The sequence below is a fragment of the Urocitellus parryii genome, chromosome 2 (genome assembly GCF_045843805.1).
Source record: "Urocitellus parryii isolate mUroPar1 chromosome 2, mUroPar1.hap1, whole genome shotgun sequence".
Lineage (NCBI taxonomy): Eukaryota > Metazoa > Chordata > Mammalia > Rodentia > Sciuridae > Urocitellus > Urocitellus parryii.
The window spans coordinates 93,255,468-93,270,320 of record NC_135532.1 but is presented as its reverse complement, the minus strand read 5'-3'; the positions used below and the strand labels follow the sequence as shown (position 1 = coordinate 93,270,320).

General features: G+C 49.3%; 1 protein-coding gene across 10 annotated transcripts; it reads right to left on the bottom strand.

Moving 5' to 3' along the window:
- Positions 1–4,142: 4,142 nt before the first annotated feature.
- On the bottom strand, positions 4,143–14,713 carry Hemk1 (HemK methyltransferase 1, mitochondrial release factors N(5)-glutamine). Of its 10 annotated transcripts, none has more exons than XM_026384036.2 (12): positions 14,310–14,515; positions 13,431–13,506; positions 12,966–13,341; positions 12,410–12,501; positions 11,998–12,091; positions 7,543–7,677; positions 7,181–7,245; positions 6,853–6,902; positions 5,894–6,002; positions 4,915–5,025; positions 4,655–4,768; positions 4,143–4,551 (listed from the first exon to the last, which is right to left on the bottom strand). In XM_026384036.2, exons 3-12 carry the CDS (start codon positions 13,194–13,196, stop codon positions 4,515–4,517), a joined length of 1,038 nt encoding a protein of 345 aa, XP_026239821.1. In that variant the 5' UTR covers positions 13,197–13,341; positions 13,431–13,506; positions 14,310–14,515; the 3' UTR covers positions 4,143–4,514. The 10 variants fall into 10 exon arrangements, with proteins under 10 accessions (XP_026239821.1, XP_026239820.1, XP_026239831.1 ...); XM_026384035.2 differs by having other exon boundaries at positions 13,431–13,509; positions 14,323–14,515; XM_026384046.2 differs by having other exon boundaries at positions 4,930–5,025; positions 13,431–13,509; positions 14,323–14,515.
- Positions 14,714–14,853: the final 140 nt, after the last annotated feature.

Below are 14,853 nucleotides of genomic sequence, written 5' to 3'. Positions count from 1 at the left end.
CATCTTCATTTTATTTTTATGTGGTGCTGAGGATCGAACCCAGGGCCTCACACATGCTAGGCGAGCACTCTACCACTGAGCCACAACCCAGCCCTAAAATAATTTTTGAAAAGGGTTGAGAATGTAGTTCAGTGGTAGAATAACTCTGAATTCAGTCTCCAATACTACAAAAACAAACAAAGAAAACAACAGCAACAACAACAAAAGAAAAAAACCTCCATAATTATTGCCTTACATTTCTAGAGGTTAAAAGTCCAAATTCAGTTTCACTGGGCTTAAAATCAAGGTATCACAGGACTGCATTTTTTCCTGGGGCTCTAGGGGAGGTCGGGCGGTCTGCATTCCTTGGCTCATGGCCCCTTCCTCTAGCAATTGCATCACTTTGATCTCTACTTTCATTGTCACAACTTCTCCAGTAAATATTCCTGCCTCCTTCATATAAAGAAGACCCTTATGATTAAACTGAGTTTAATTACAATCCAGGACAATATTTCCATCCTTAATTATACCTGCAAAGTTCCTTTTGCCACATAAAGTAACAGTTCCAGCTTTGGAAGATTAGGACATGGGCACCTTTGGAGGCTATTATTCTGAGAGGAGGACAGGGTTGCTTTGCCAGTCTCAGTACAGTATAGGACTCTTATCCTTGGCAGAAGAGTCTTAAAGGAGGATCAGGCTACTGTCCTAACTACCACCCTCCAGGAAACTTGGTGCCTGACCCTGCTGTCGCCAAGGACAGCCTGTTCTCCTGGCGTGACTGTCATGCAGGGATCAGGTGCACTTGAGCCCTCAAAGCAGCCATGGCTCAACCTGAACAGTTGCCTGACTCAGGCAGGAAGCCAGGCCCTCACGGCTTCCTCTCTGCTGACTGAAATACATGAGAGTTGCCATCAGGTCAGATGTGGGCCAAACGAGAAGTTCCAGCCCTATCCTAGAAAATGTAGGCACTGTGGACATTTAATGAACTTGAGTATGCCAGACTCACAGGGGGTCCCAGGGAGATAAGCAAGACAGGCAGGTATCCAAATGTATGGGACAGAATGTCATTGGCACCAGCAAAGATATAGGTTAGGGGCAGGTGGGGAGAACACAGAGGTCAGGGCAGGTGTCCCAAAGGAGGCAGCATTTGTGTTGGAGATTGGAGGGTGAGACTTAAACTGGCAGTGGTGAACAACAGCACTCTGATGGAAGCACTGACAGGACAAAGGGAAGGTGTGTTTAGAGGGTGGAGGGTAATACAAGAAGGCCGAAGTCCAGGCAGCAGAAAAAAGAATCTAAAGGCAGATGGGAAAAGAAAAAGGCATGCAGGTCTGTAGAAGTTAAATGGGTTCCCACCTTAAGCCAGCAGTTCTCAAACCTTCAAGAGTCAAACCCTTTGTTCACTTACTCAGCACTGATGGGGCCAGGAAGGGATTCCCAGGGCTTTTCCCACAGCCATCCTCCCTGACCTCTTCAGACCCAGATTCTGCAAGACACAGACACCATCCCTACCTAGGTCATAGGGAGTCAGCCAAGGGTTTAGGACAGAAATTGGGAGCAAGTGATGGACCAGTGTTCAAATGGGAGTCAGGGAATAGGAAAGGGTATATTTCTTGCAGTTAGGAGTTTGGTGGCACATTTCAATAAAGCAGCACATTTCAATAAGCTCCATGAAGAAAACCAAGGATAGCTTAGGAAAGCACCAAACTGTGAGACAAGACCGCAGTTGTCAGAGGAACAAGTGGAATTCTTTTTCAGAGTACCTTGAAGAAGGACCCCTATACCTGCTACCCAGGTTCTGGGCTCATGTTTAAGGAGGCTGGGTGAGCAATAGGGACATTCCTCAAGACCTCAGGAGCTTGCAGAACCTGGACTGTACCATCCGCTCCACATGTTCTGGCCTCAAGGTCTTCTTTGACATGTACCAGAAAACATGGCTCAAGTCTCTGGCTCTAGCTTCAGGACTAAGGGTGGGGTGGGTGGGGGTGGAGGACAGGGCTGGTGAGCCTGGTTTGCCCTAAGTGAAGCCACTAGCTGCCCTGGCCTAAGCCTTAGGACACTCTGGCCCTGGTGAGGAGGGGCTAAAGGGAGATGTAGGCTGCCAGCCTCTCAGTGGCTCCTTCTCCAGAGGGCAGAGAGAAGTTATGAATACAGGACTGAAATCCCTGATGTCCCTCCTTTCCAGACTGTCTTGGTAACCACTCTGATACAGTTTCAAATCGACATTTGCCAACCAGAAGTTTCCTATTACTGTCTATGCCTGCCTTACATCAGTGCTGAGCATGTGATGCAGGAGGGCATTCCGGTCTGTTCTCTTGTTTGCAGACGATCAAAACACCTGCAAGAAAAATGCAGCTCATGGGCCCCCTCACAAACATCCTATAAAATAAAGCACTCTGGTCCCATATTGCTGGGCCTGGAAGCCAAGGCTGAAAAGGTGAAGTCATCTGCCCAAGGTCTCATCCTGGTGAGGGGTAGACTGCAGAATGTGAATCCAGGCTGATAGATCTCCACATCACAGCTCCACATCCAGGACCAATCAAGTCCGTGGGTACAGGCTTAAGGCACTGCTTTGCCAATTCACTTGGCTTAGACCTTTTTCCCAGTGGAGTCAAGCCCCATATTTTTCTAGGAAGGAAGTTGTCCCCAGGGTGGTTCCTGCTCCAATGACCCAAGCTGCCCCTTCACTGTCATTCTCCATCATTACACTCTCTTGGGTGCCATACCTACATGTTTGCCAAGGCCCTTCCTTAGTCATGGGCCTGAGGACAGCAGGGTGAGACTGTCAAGGAGGCCAGCACTGGTAGAGGTGTATCCCAAGCTGGAGGAACAAGGGTGTACCAGACAGCTAGGAAGTTATGGCGGCTGCCCTGAAATGCTTCTGAAGAGCTGAAAATCACAGACAGTGGAAAGAAAGGGAAAGAGAAAAAAAAAGGGGCGGGGGGGACTTTGGAAGGCATGGGGGCTTGCTCAGGAAATAAGGAGCCTTGCTTGCTGAGTCCTACCCTGCCCTCCCAGGTTCCTTATATAGCAGCTATGTGGAAAAGTTTAAGGTTGGGACAGAACACCAGGGCTCTGGGACCTGCAGCATGGCCTCTACAAGGTGAACTCCCCTCCCCTCACCTCACCATAGCATTGGGTATCATCCAGGCCTGGTATGACTCCAGGAATATAGACTACCTTAAGGCTGGGACCTAAGTTCTTGTTTCCACTTGGCTACCTCCTATAATACCATCTGGATAGTGGGCATGGAAGCTCTACTTGGCTGACCAAGAGTAAAGTGAGGCTGCTGCTTTGCATTGCCCTTGGGCTTAGAAGAGCCAGATTCACAGAGGAAAGAAGCTTGCATTGGTAAATGCAAGACCCAGTCCTAGAATTCAGCACTACTGACTCCAACAGAAGATACTGCCCACCAGACCACCTGCCTCTGGCTAAAGCACTTCAGGTCAGGCCCATGAAAGTACCAGGGCATGGGGGAGAGGTCTGGCAGAATGAGCCTGCTGGGTCTCCTTGGTTCTCACTCTGATACAGTTTCAAATCGACATTTGCCAACCAGAAGTTTCCTATTACTGTTGGCAGGAGTGCTGGTCTTTGGTCCTCCTGGTTGCCATGAATCTACCAGACTAGCTTAAGGAAGGAACTGGGTGGAGGCCATAACTTGGTACGTACTGTCTTAGCTTCTCATTCTTCCAGCCCCATCCAGAGAAACTTGGAAAGGATATTCAGCTAAAAGCTATGGAAATAAAAATAAACAAAAGCCCTGATCACCTTCACTGGCTCAAACCTTCAGTTAAATGAATGTTGGTGTGTGACTCAGAATTGAGTGTCAAAGACCTCTAGCCCCATCCCTTCCAGGGAGTAAGCAGGCAACCCTCAGTTGAAGTTCTGATGAGGTTCCTATGCTCAGAGGCTAGGCCCAGTTAGAAAAGTATGTGTGCATGCACTCAGGGCAGTGGAGGACTAAGTCCATCTGAGGAGTGCAGGGCCCTATGGTATCCAAAGTTAAGAGTGTGTGCCTCTATGCCTTCCTCATACTATTTTCCACCCACCCACCAGGCAAGGGACTAATAGCCAGCCTTATTGGGACAGGAGGAAGCTCTCATCCCTATCACCACCTGGGGTTAAGAGGACAGGGCCCCATAAATCACAACAAAAACACTGGGTCACCATTTGTCAGTCTCAATACTTTACTTCCCAATATCTCCACAGCAATTCCACTAACAGGAACACAGAGCAACCTGCCCTTGACCACTCTGATTTGATGGAGCTAGATTCGGAACTAGGGTCTGCCCAGCTTCTGAGCCAAATTAGAGGTCCCTGCCCTTAGCTGTTCAGGAAGCACATCCTCATCCTTGTTTCCAAGTTTTCTAGAAACGTAGAATATGGGGAATCACAGAACAATGGGAAATGCTACAAGCACCTGGGTTTCTGGAAAGCACCATCCATCTCCCTCTTAGCAGCATTCCAAGAAGAAATGGTTAGCTAGGCATTCAGTCAGGCTGGGGCCCTAGCCAAGCATCCAAATGATAGACACACTATGGCCCAGACCTCTGGACATGCAGGAACCGGGGCCTGAGGAGACAGTGGCAAGAGACTGGTTACTGCCTGCGCTCTAGGGAACAGATGCACACAGGGTAGAAATAGTGCACTTGGGGAAATGAGGGGTAGAGCTTACCTCTCACAGAAGTCCCTGCGTATAGCCACAAGATTGAGGCACAGGTCAGGATGACTCTGAAGCCAGTTGCTGACGAGCTCTGGGTGCCTCGGTTCTACTTCCAAAAAGATGCTTCTACATGGAAGGGAAATACATTGGTTCAACTGGGATTTTCAGTTTGGGGTTGTCTGGGCTGAGAGAGGTGGGGGAAGAATGACTTCCAGGGCATGCCCAGCACACATTGGGAATGGAAGAGGCTACTGGGGATAGACCTAGAATACCTGTCCCATCCGTACCCAGAGTCCTTCAGGAATTGGGGTGCCAGGGTCAGGATACGGGTAATGATGTCCATGCCTTCTTCCCCACCATCCAGGGCCACTGGGTCTTCATAACTAGATGGGAAAACAGTGGCAAGTGAAACCCTAGTGGGGGAGTGTGTCTGAAAAATGATAAGGAGATAGGAAGGGCCTCCACAAAAAGGCCCAGTGGCACTTACATTCTGGGCTGAGAGGCAAGTATGAAGACCCAGAGAAAGTGATACTCAAAGGGATGGCAGCTTTTACTTCCCTACTCCTGTGGGCAGCAGTCCCAACAAGCAATGCCAGGCATCCTTGCTAAATTCCACTGACAGTCCCCAAGGTGTGCGGGTCTCCTCACCACAGGGCTATTCCTGCTCCTAGTGGGAAGGTCTAGGGCTGACCTTAACCACCCTTGAGAGCCTAGAAAGGAGGAGCGAGCAACCCAACCCCTATTGTCATTGACCCACCTAGGAAGTCCTTGGCTACCCCTGGTTCTCAGCTCATGAAAAAATAGGATGGCTTGGTACAAAGCCTGAAGGAGGGTTTTAGACCCAGCCTTCCCACTAAGCCCACAGAGGCCCTTAGACAAGGCATCTTCCCTCTCTGGGCCTCATTCTTCTGTAAAATGACATAGACATCTACTGAGAACCTTCTATGAGCCCTCACTGTGTCCAGTGCTTTAGAGTTGTTACTGAGTCCTCCCCATGGCCCTGCAAACCATAGTCACTACCCCTGCATAAGTAGGAAACTGAGGCTAAGGGAAATTAAAGGGCACCCAGGAGTCAAGTGGAAAGGTGGAAGTTGAAGCAAGGTGGGCCTGTGGGCTGTAAATGTACCTCTCAAAACCACTGCTCCTTTCAGCTCTCACCTTACCCCTATAGATGGTGTGGTCATCCGGGGAGGACCAATTCTACTAGGCTTTCTCAGGGCTTGCCCTCTCATTCCACCCACTCCCCAGCACCTTCGGATCTCTGGGGCCAGCTGCTCCATGTCGTGGTGGAAGACATAGGGAGGGTTGCTGACGATCAGGTCCATGGGGCCCCAGGGCAAAAGGTGTGTCCAGCTCCCCACTATGGTCAAAGAAGGAAACACAGAACATGAACTTTACACTGACAGATAAAGGTATTAACTCTACCTGCCACCATGTGCCTCTTTCCAAGCCATATTTTCCTCTAGACCTGATAAGCTAGATTTGCTGATTTGGGTCCAGAGTCCCTCAAGAGCAGCCCAGTCAGGAATGGACATGCTGACATGAAGCTTTTCACTCAATATGTCCTACCTCTTTCTCATTCCTGCCAAAACCTTATTAAACAAGATTCATTTCAAGTGCCACCTCTCTGACTGCCTAGGCAAAGCAAAAGCCTCTGTCTTCTGCAGCCCTACCCACACAGCCTTACAGCCAATATGGTCTGAAAGTACCTAGAGAGTCAACAACTTCTGATGGCTCTGTTTCTTTGACCCACCCTTTGACAGCTACTATACCAAGTGTATGACGCTCCACATGAGGCTCAGAGACTCCATGGTAATGCAATGGAGCAAGAATTGGAATTGGAAACCCGAGGACACTATGTAAAAGCTGAGGCTATGCTGTACAGTGCTGGGCCACTTCTTCCCAGGCCAGAGGTGGGGAGGGCACTTACATATTTTGGCCCTAAAGGCTTTTGTTTGATCTTACTTATTGCTTGTCAACAAGTAAACCCTAGTTCAAATCATTAGTTATGGGGGAGGAAGAAGGTCCTCTCATGGGTCAGGTCAGTTACTGAGAAAATAGCAACTTGGATATCCTCAGCAAGGACTGGTCTGTAATGGCCAGGGTATATGTGACTGTTGGGTAACTCTCCCCCAACAGAGTGTCTCATCCACCCAGAATCCCCTGTATTCAGGATCCCCACTCCAAGGAAGATGGGTGGGAGAGAGTACCTGAGGTCACATCAAAGGGGATGATCTGAATCCTGTTCTGCAACCGAAGCCTGAAGAGATGGGGAGGTGGGGTGAGTACAGGTGGCAGATCCCAACCCTTGGCTACAAGGATCAGAAGGGATAGTGAACCTTTCATGAACCAGCAAATATTCAGTGTTCAGCATCCATTCACACCCTGTGGGACCCATGCCAGGCCACCCGTATTGCATCTCCTTCCTTGGGAGCAGACATCAGACTTCAGTGGGTTTGATATTTGAATAAGAGTAAAGTTCATGCCCCAAAATCCAACTCCCCTATGCTGACCCTCTGGCTGTCCCAGCCTACTTACCTCTGAGCATTCTCATAGGTCAGATTGATGGCAGCTTCCTCTTTATCCACAGCAATGACTTGGCTCTGCCCCAAGAACAAATGATGGGAAACAGAGTGTTGGGAGATGCCAGGTCCAATCACCAGCATCTCCCACCAGAAGAGAAGGGAAATACTTAACAGCTTTTTCCTCTCTGGCCAGGATCTACCCAAACAGATGGGGATGAGAGTTAGAGGCTGTGACCATGCTGGGCTGGAAACAATCCTCCTATCCTTTCCCTCACGTGCTTCTAGCAAAGAGATGTGGGAAGGACCAAAGGGAGGGACAGTGCGTATCACTCCCAGTCTGACCAGAGGAAGGCAAGGGATGTAGAGAGGGCTTACCTGAGGGAGTTGGCTCAGTAGGCTGAGGGAGATGGCTCCTGATCCACAGCCCACCTCCAGAATGAGGGGACCACCTTGGGCTTCTACCACATTGGACCTCTGGGCCACCTCCTCCAGTACCCATTCAACAAGTTCCTGTGAGGCAGAGGGGCCTGGATCAGAGTTGGTGCCAACCTGCCAACTTGGCAAAGACACCCAAGCAGTTAGTGCCTGTGTGAATATAGAAAGAGGACTGAGCAAAGTCAGATTGAACTTTATGTCAGCTGGGGGCATGGGTTGGTCACCCTGCATCTTCATGCCTCAGGTCAGTTACTGAGACAATAGCAACTTGGCTATCCTCAGCAAGGATCGGTCTGTAATGGCCAGGGTGTATGTGACTGTTGGGTAACCCTCCCCCATCTATAAAATTCAGCACAGTAGAGGATAATCCTCTTCATGGGACTGTGGTAAGGATTAAACCAAGTCATGTTTATGAAACATTGATCCTGCACACACAGGAAGTGCACAATAAACCTCAGCGAAGCACTCTATAGACATCCTCCCATTTTGTGATCACAAAAATGCAAAGATCCATGCCTGATGCCTCCTGGCCACTCCCTGTGTGCCTGGCCCTGCTCTCAAAGCTTTCCCTGTATTAATCTGTTAGATCCTCACAACTGGCCCACAAGGAAACTGAAGCCCAAGGATCAAGGCTTCTCCTGGAGCATGGCCTGTGGCTCATAGCAATCAAGATCAAGAGGCAGGGGATGCATCTCAGTGGTAGAGCATTTGCCTAACATGCAAAATGCTCTGGGTTCAAGTACAAGCAAGCAAGTAAAAAAGAAAGGGAAAGAAAGAGAAAGAGAATCAGGGGCTGGGGTATCCCCAGCTTCTGGGAGGCCCCTAGGGAGGCTCTACACCAAAGATCAAAAGGAAATTCCCTCTGTAGAGTAAGGACATATCTGAAGGGAGTTGTGGTATAAAGAGCGTGGGATAAAGGGTATGTGTGTGGGAAGAGGTGACTGACTTTACTGTACCTACCTTAGCAGTAGGAGGACACTTTAAGATATAATCACTTAGGAAAAAAGAAGGTTTCAAGTCTCAACTGCTGCCTTAAGAGACAGTGTAAGCAAGCTGACATAGGATGGGGCAAGGGGTAGACAGCTGTTGCTATCCTATGGCTGAAACTTTCCAATCAACAGTAGGGGTCCTGCATAGCCAGGCATAGAGCAAAGAAAGGACAGTGTAGCTCCTACTCAAAGGTACCACTTTAAATGTGGGCAGAAGAGCCCCACAAGAGACTTAAGACTCCTGGGATTTCAGCTCCTGGGCAAGACTGGCTCAGGAAACTGGAGGAAAGAGAGAAGGGACAAGCATGTGGGTCCTTCTCTTATCAGAAGAGAAACCCAACTTCTCCAGAAAGTTTTCTCAGCTCCTAGCCAGGTTCTTTCCACCCTAACTTTCCCCATCCTCGTCTAGGATCAAGGATGGGGTTTGTCTTTCACCAGACTCCATGATGGGAAGACCTGGAGTCTGATCCATACTGGCAGGGCTTGGCCTGCAGTGGTGTCCCCTGGCTGCTTTCCAAGTGCTAGATAAGCTTTCCTTGGCCTGGGGAAGCCACGCTTCAAGTCTTATACCCCCAGGTCCTCCTAAACCTCCAATGTGATCATTTAGGTCCAAAGGAACAAAAAGCTCCAGATCACTCATTAGCCTTATAAGTTGGTCATGCTGAGTCCCAAAAAGTACCTCATCCTTCCTGGATGAGATGCTTTTTTATTTTTGCTACTGAGATACCTTAGTAGCAAAACTTATCCATTCCAAAAATAACAAGTTTAAAGTAGGCAGAAGTTGGCAGTGGGTCCAGCCATCCCTGTTCTGAGTTCCTTCTGTAATTTAAAAAAAAAAAAAAAAAAAAAAGCCATTGCCTTCAGCTTAGAGAGCCCAGCTCCAACAGGAAGTTTTCCATTCACTGGTCCTGTGCTAGGCATGGCTAGGGACCACTGCAATGCTCTTAGCAAGTTGAGTACATAGGCTTCAACTAGTACAGAGTGTGCACTCCAAGGCTGTGGTTGAGAGACTGTGGTGAGGCCACATGCTGAAAGGCTGGAAGGGTGATGGAGATTTGTGAGGGGCCTAAGCCTCTTTTGGTTTGCTGACCACAGACAGCCCACTGTGGCTGATGGATGACCCCTCATCCAGCCACACTGACCAGTTATCTGTAAGACCCACAACCTCAGACACCTATGTGAACGGGGTAGGGTGCAAGGCTGACAGACTGGCCACTAGTGGCCTGTTGCTCTCCTTTCCACTCTAGACCATAGGAACCTCATTTTGGTTATAGGGCCATCTGGAGGGGCACAGAGAGAAGCCAAGTGTCCAAGGAACCAGCAGGAAATCTAGAAACTTCTTCTTCCCCAAAAGTATAGACCTTCTTTGGGGGAGGCTGAAAGATGAGTTGGTCACAGCCCTAGGATATCTCCTCCAGGTGAACATGGGAAGAATTCAAGAACATGGTGAGATAGAGGGATAGAGACATATAGGAAGGAGGCAAGAAGCAGGCTGTTGTTGGCTCTGCCTGGAACCACTGCATTCACATGCGTAGGTTGGCCTAAGAATTTGGCAGGACCTGAGGATGCTCCATTAGGATCATATCTCTAGTGGGAGAGCCCCAGGAAGGAGGCATTGCCCCCCCAAAACAATCATAGAAAAAGCACTGAGCCTCCCACACCCCATACTGCCTCACCACATCAGACAAGGCCAGATGGCTCACACCCCAGCCTTGGGTTTCCTACTGTACATATTGCCACATGGGAAACTCAGTTACCTTATCGCCCCCAGGGAAAACTCAACTCATTAGGCCATAAGGCACTTGCAATCTTGCTTTTCAGACTTCATCACCCATCATCAGAAACCACCCTTCAATGGATGGAAAGAATACAGACACCATGATCCCTCCCCTGCACTCATTTTCCCCATGCCATGCCACAGGCCACGTCCTCTTGAGTTCTTGGTAAGGCACCCGCCCCAGTGTGGCAAACCTGGTGAGTTCTCAGAAATGTCTACAACTAGACGAGGACCTGGCCTTCCAACCACAGCATCTCCCTTCTTCCTCACCTCTTGTAGTAAACCTGTGCTCCTGGTCCACACTCAACCAAGAAAGGGGGACCAAATGGAAGCTAGAAGTTCATACTCTTCACTCAAATCCCAGAACACATAGCTGGTGTCAGGTCAATTCTGAGGGGATTCAAAGGTTACCATGATAGATACACTCCCATTCTCTGACCCTTGGCAGCTTCAGGGGGTGGCAAGTAACCTCCTAGCCAGAAGCTAAATGTTTGGGGAAGCCAAAACCTGCAGGTGATAGGCTACATCCTGCTCCAGGTCTCTGCAACCCACCTTGGGTCATGCCAGTCCTAGATGGAATACACCTATGTAAAGGGTCAAGAAGTCTTAGAACTACCCCCATACCCCCCTCCTTTAAAAGCCATGTGACTCCATCAAGGCCTCAGATTTCCTACTGCCTCTGCCCTGACACTGGTAAGTAAGGCAAGGATCCTATCTCCAAACCATATGATGTGGAGGTGAGGGATAAAGCTTTCTTTGACTGAGAGACAGAGGCTTCGAGAGTGGGAAGGCGGGAGGGTTTCCTCTGGGACTCTATCTAGGGCAAGTGAAAGGATCCTGACCTTTCCCAGGAATGTTTGTGGCTAGATACTTTTATAGAAACAACCCTTATAAGAATTTGGTATCCTCTGGCTTGCCCCACCAGGCCCCACCCAGGCCTGCTCCACCCTATGTCTACTCTCTCAGATTACCTGCTCTGCCATCCACAAAGTAACAGAGATGTCCAAGAAGGATCACAAAAACCATCTCTCCCAGGATCAGAGTACCTTACCAAGGGACAGCTTGTCTGTAGCACATATTCCCAGTTTGAGTAATTTGAAGAATGGATATAGGTGATTACCTGTCAAGACAGTGGACCCAAGAGGTCCTCCAAGCCACAGATCCACTGGTCAGAAGGCCCAATCTTCTCATTATCTGGGCCCAGAGGGGGAAGAGACCTTCCTATGAGCATCCAGCTAGAACCCTTTCTACCTCCCTCATGCCACCTAGGAAACTACTAGAGGGCATTTGATTCCCATGGGTTAGGTGGTCCATGGGCCCATAGGATAGCTCCTACAGAAATAGGCAAGCACTTGAACAGCACTACTTGGAGCACTCTGGGATGCAGCCAGCTCTGGGACCTGGGGTGATGGCTTGGAATGTGAAGAGTCAAGGGGATCAACAAGGAGTCCTCTATCTTCTTGGTTTGGCCAACACAGCCAGCAAGGAGACCCATGTCTAGAAGAGCACTGCCCCTGAGAATGGCTGTCATGGGACACCAGCACCCCCTGGAGGACATCTTGGGCAAGACAAATACTATGAACCCTAGTCATCCCAATTCTATCCTGTCCTGGAAGGACACTCACTCACCTCTGTTTCTGGCCGAGGAATGAACACTGGGGGCACCATCTTCAGACTAAGCCCCCGAAAGTCCCACTCCCCAAGGATGTACTGCACAGGTACCCTACAGAGGGGGAAATTAGGTGGTCAGCACCAGAGCCAAGACAAATAGGACCATGCTTGTGTTGAAGAATAAATATCACTTGTAGTCAAAGCTGTCAGGCAGAGCCATAACCCAGTGCCCTGGGATACCTAGCCTAGACCTGTCCTCTCTTCCTTCTTCCTATTTACTACATGGCTCCCTCTTGCTACTTCATCATCCCAATACCTGCCTAGTTCTTTGATGCTTTCTTCTTCCCTAACCATGAACTTGGTGGGGCTAGGGGAGGCTGGACCCCTGCTACCCATATAGAGTCCTCAGGTCTCACCCTTGGGCACTCACCTCTGCAATCGGCGGCTACACAGAACCTGGATACACTGCAGTTGCTGGGGAGTCAGGGGCTGTGTCCAAAGTACTGGCTTCAGGTTCTGAAACTGTACTAACAGAGAATGTGAGTAGCTGGCTTTCCTGATCTAGGGGCCCAAATCCAGGTTATGTGGACAACGCCTGTGTGTCCAGTGCTGGTCACCTTAGTCACCCCCAAATTACTAGTGCTAGCTGCATGTTTTAACAGTTTGTTGGATAAATGAATAAGTATCTGCCTAAGACATTTATTCAGAAAAATCCCATCAGGAATTTGGGTTGTAGAGAGCTTGCCCAGTATATGTGAGGCACTGGGTTTGATCCTCAGCACCATATAAACATAAATAAATAAAATAAATGAATGAATAAATAAATAAAATATAGGTACTGTATTCATCTACAATGAAAGAAAATTGAAAAGAAAAATCCCATCAGCTTTAGCTAAATGTTCATGGTAAAGAAAAAAGCCCAATGTCTCTTTCATAGAGCCCTCCTTCATCCCTCTTCCTGCCCTCCTGACAATACTGTACTTAACTGTTTTGGCTCCGAGGACATGGGCCACGATGTATTCACTGGATTCTCTGGCTTCTGGAATGCCTCTCTTCTCAAAGACCCTTGTCCAGTGGCTGACCAACCCTGTGGGACTCAACAGCCCAGGCAGAGGTGGGTGGGACTGCCAGGAGCTGAAGGCCAAGCCCAGGATGCCTCCCCTCCTTCCCCCAGAGCCAGAGAGGAGGGCCCATAGCATTCGGGCCCAAAGCTTCATGGCTTGGGGAAAAGCTGCCTGGAGTGCTCCCAGTTTCCAAGTCTTCCTTAAAATGTCAGGTGAGGTGGGTGCTAGGAGAGGGAAGTAGAGAAGTCACTGGCTTTGGCTCCCCAAAATGGTTCTAGTCCTCAGATGTGGGTACCACCTTAGGGGGAAAAAGACAGAAGAATCAAAAGTTGCCTGAAAAAGGGCATGCTTTTACTCTGCCTTAACTCCATTTTGACTCCTACCTACCTATTAGACTCTTCTTGTCTTAGACAGTTGTTCTCTTCACATTTTCAGGTGAAGTGGACTGAACCAGTAGCTATCCCTGCTAATAAATAGGCTAGTGGTGGGTCACAAAATGGGTTTGGAGGTAGGACAGATCTGTGTCTTCTCCTAGCATGTGTGACCTTGGGCAAGTCATTATTTCTGATTTTCAGTTTCCTTGTCCATAAAGTGGGAGAAATAACCCCACAGTGAGAAGTGCACTCGTCCATGAATGTCAAGAACCTGCACCAGCTTATCACACAGCAAGGGCTCCATGTTACAAGCTTTAACTAATGTTATAAGTGGGAGACTGCCTGGTTTAGGAGATTTGCTTGTGACATTTGGTACTTCCTGTCATTGAGCCGAAAGTTTCCCTCTAATTTAACCCATAATCTCAGATGTTGGCATAAATAGCTAGGTAAAAAAATTGAAAATTTTACATTTAAATGTTCACAAACAAGTTTAACTGAGGGCTTAAATCAGCGGTCCCTTTACTTTCAGACAGAATAAGGTCCAAACTTGCGTTTACCGAGCACCTTCTAATTGCTACATCCTCAAAGACAAGCAGGCTCCAGGAAGGGAAGCAAACTTCCCAACGTCACCCAGCTAGGAACTGTCCCGAGCAGGACATGAATCCGGGTCTGCCGCACTAGAGGCAACTCTCCACCTATGCGCTGCCCCTGGAGTAACCAAAGATTTAAGTATGGGGCACAGCCTGCTTCCCAGCTCCGCATGGGCATTATTAATAATGACCCCGAAAAGGCTGCCTCTCTACAAGTCTGCTTCTCCATCTGCACTAAGTCGGGTGGGGCTGGTCAGGTCTCAAGGGTGTTGCAATCCAGGCGCACACACCATGGTCCCCACCTATAGTGCACACCTGCCAGAGGGGCTGTTCCACCCACTCGGGGCTGCTCGCCTACCCACCCACCGGCCTGCGGAAAACCACTCGGTATCGGTTTCCGGACGTGCGTAGCCTTCAGTGTGTTCCTTCGGATACCCAGTTTCCGGGTCGGCGCAGGCAAAAAAAAGGCTCGGGCAGACTTTGTCACTCAGCTTCAGCGTTCCTAACGTCTCTGAGTTCCTAACTGTGAACTCCACGCCCAAGGCTCCATGGGCGGGAAAGTCCGGAGACGTGTGTGGGGTGCACCCTAGCGGTCCAGACTGGCAGGTGTTCCTTAAGGTCACGGCAAGGTTGTGGATCCAGCCTACCGTGAAAGACTGGAGCAGGCGTTTACGGACCTGGCTGGCGAGGAGCAGGCCGGAGCCGGTCATGTCACCAACTAACTTAGGTTCCGGCGCGGGCCCGATGTCAAGGGGCGTGGTTTCACACACTCTGTGGGCGGAGACAAGGTGTGGTTCACTGTGTATTCAGTGTGGAATAGTGGGTTCCAGTATTCCCAACGGATCC

Bases quoted from the DNA above. Each gene is read 5' to 3' on its own strand.
- Hemk1 (XM_026384044.2), bottom strand. From the start codon at position 13,196: ATGAAGCTTTGGGCCCGAATGCTATGGGCCCTCCTCTCTGGCTCTGGG. The intron at 6,903-7,180 runs GTAAGTAGGCTG...CCATCTCTTCAG, and splicing joins ACCTATGAGAATGCTCAGAG to GCTTCGGTTGCAGAACAGGA. The intron at 5,026-5,893 runs GTGCTGGGGAGT...TTTCCCATCTAG, and splicing joins CTGGCCCCAGAGATCCGAAG to TTATGAAGACCCAGTGGCCC.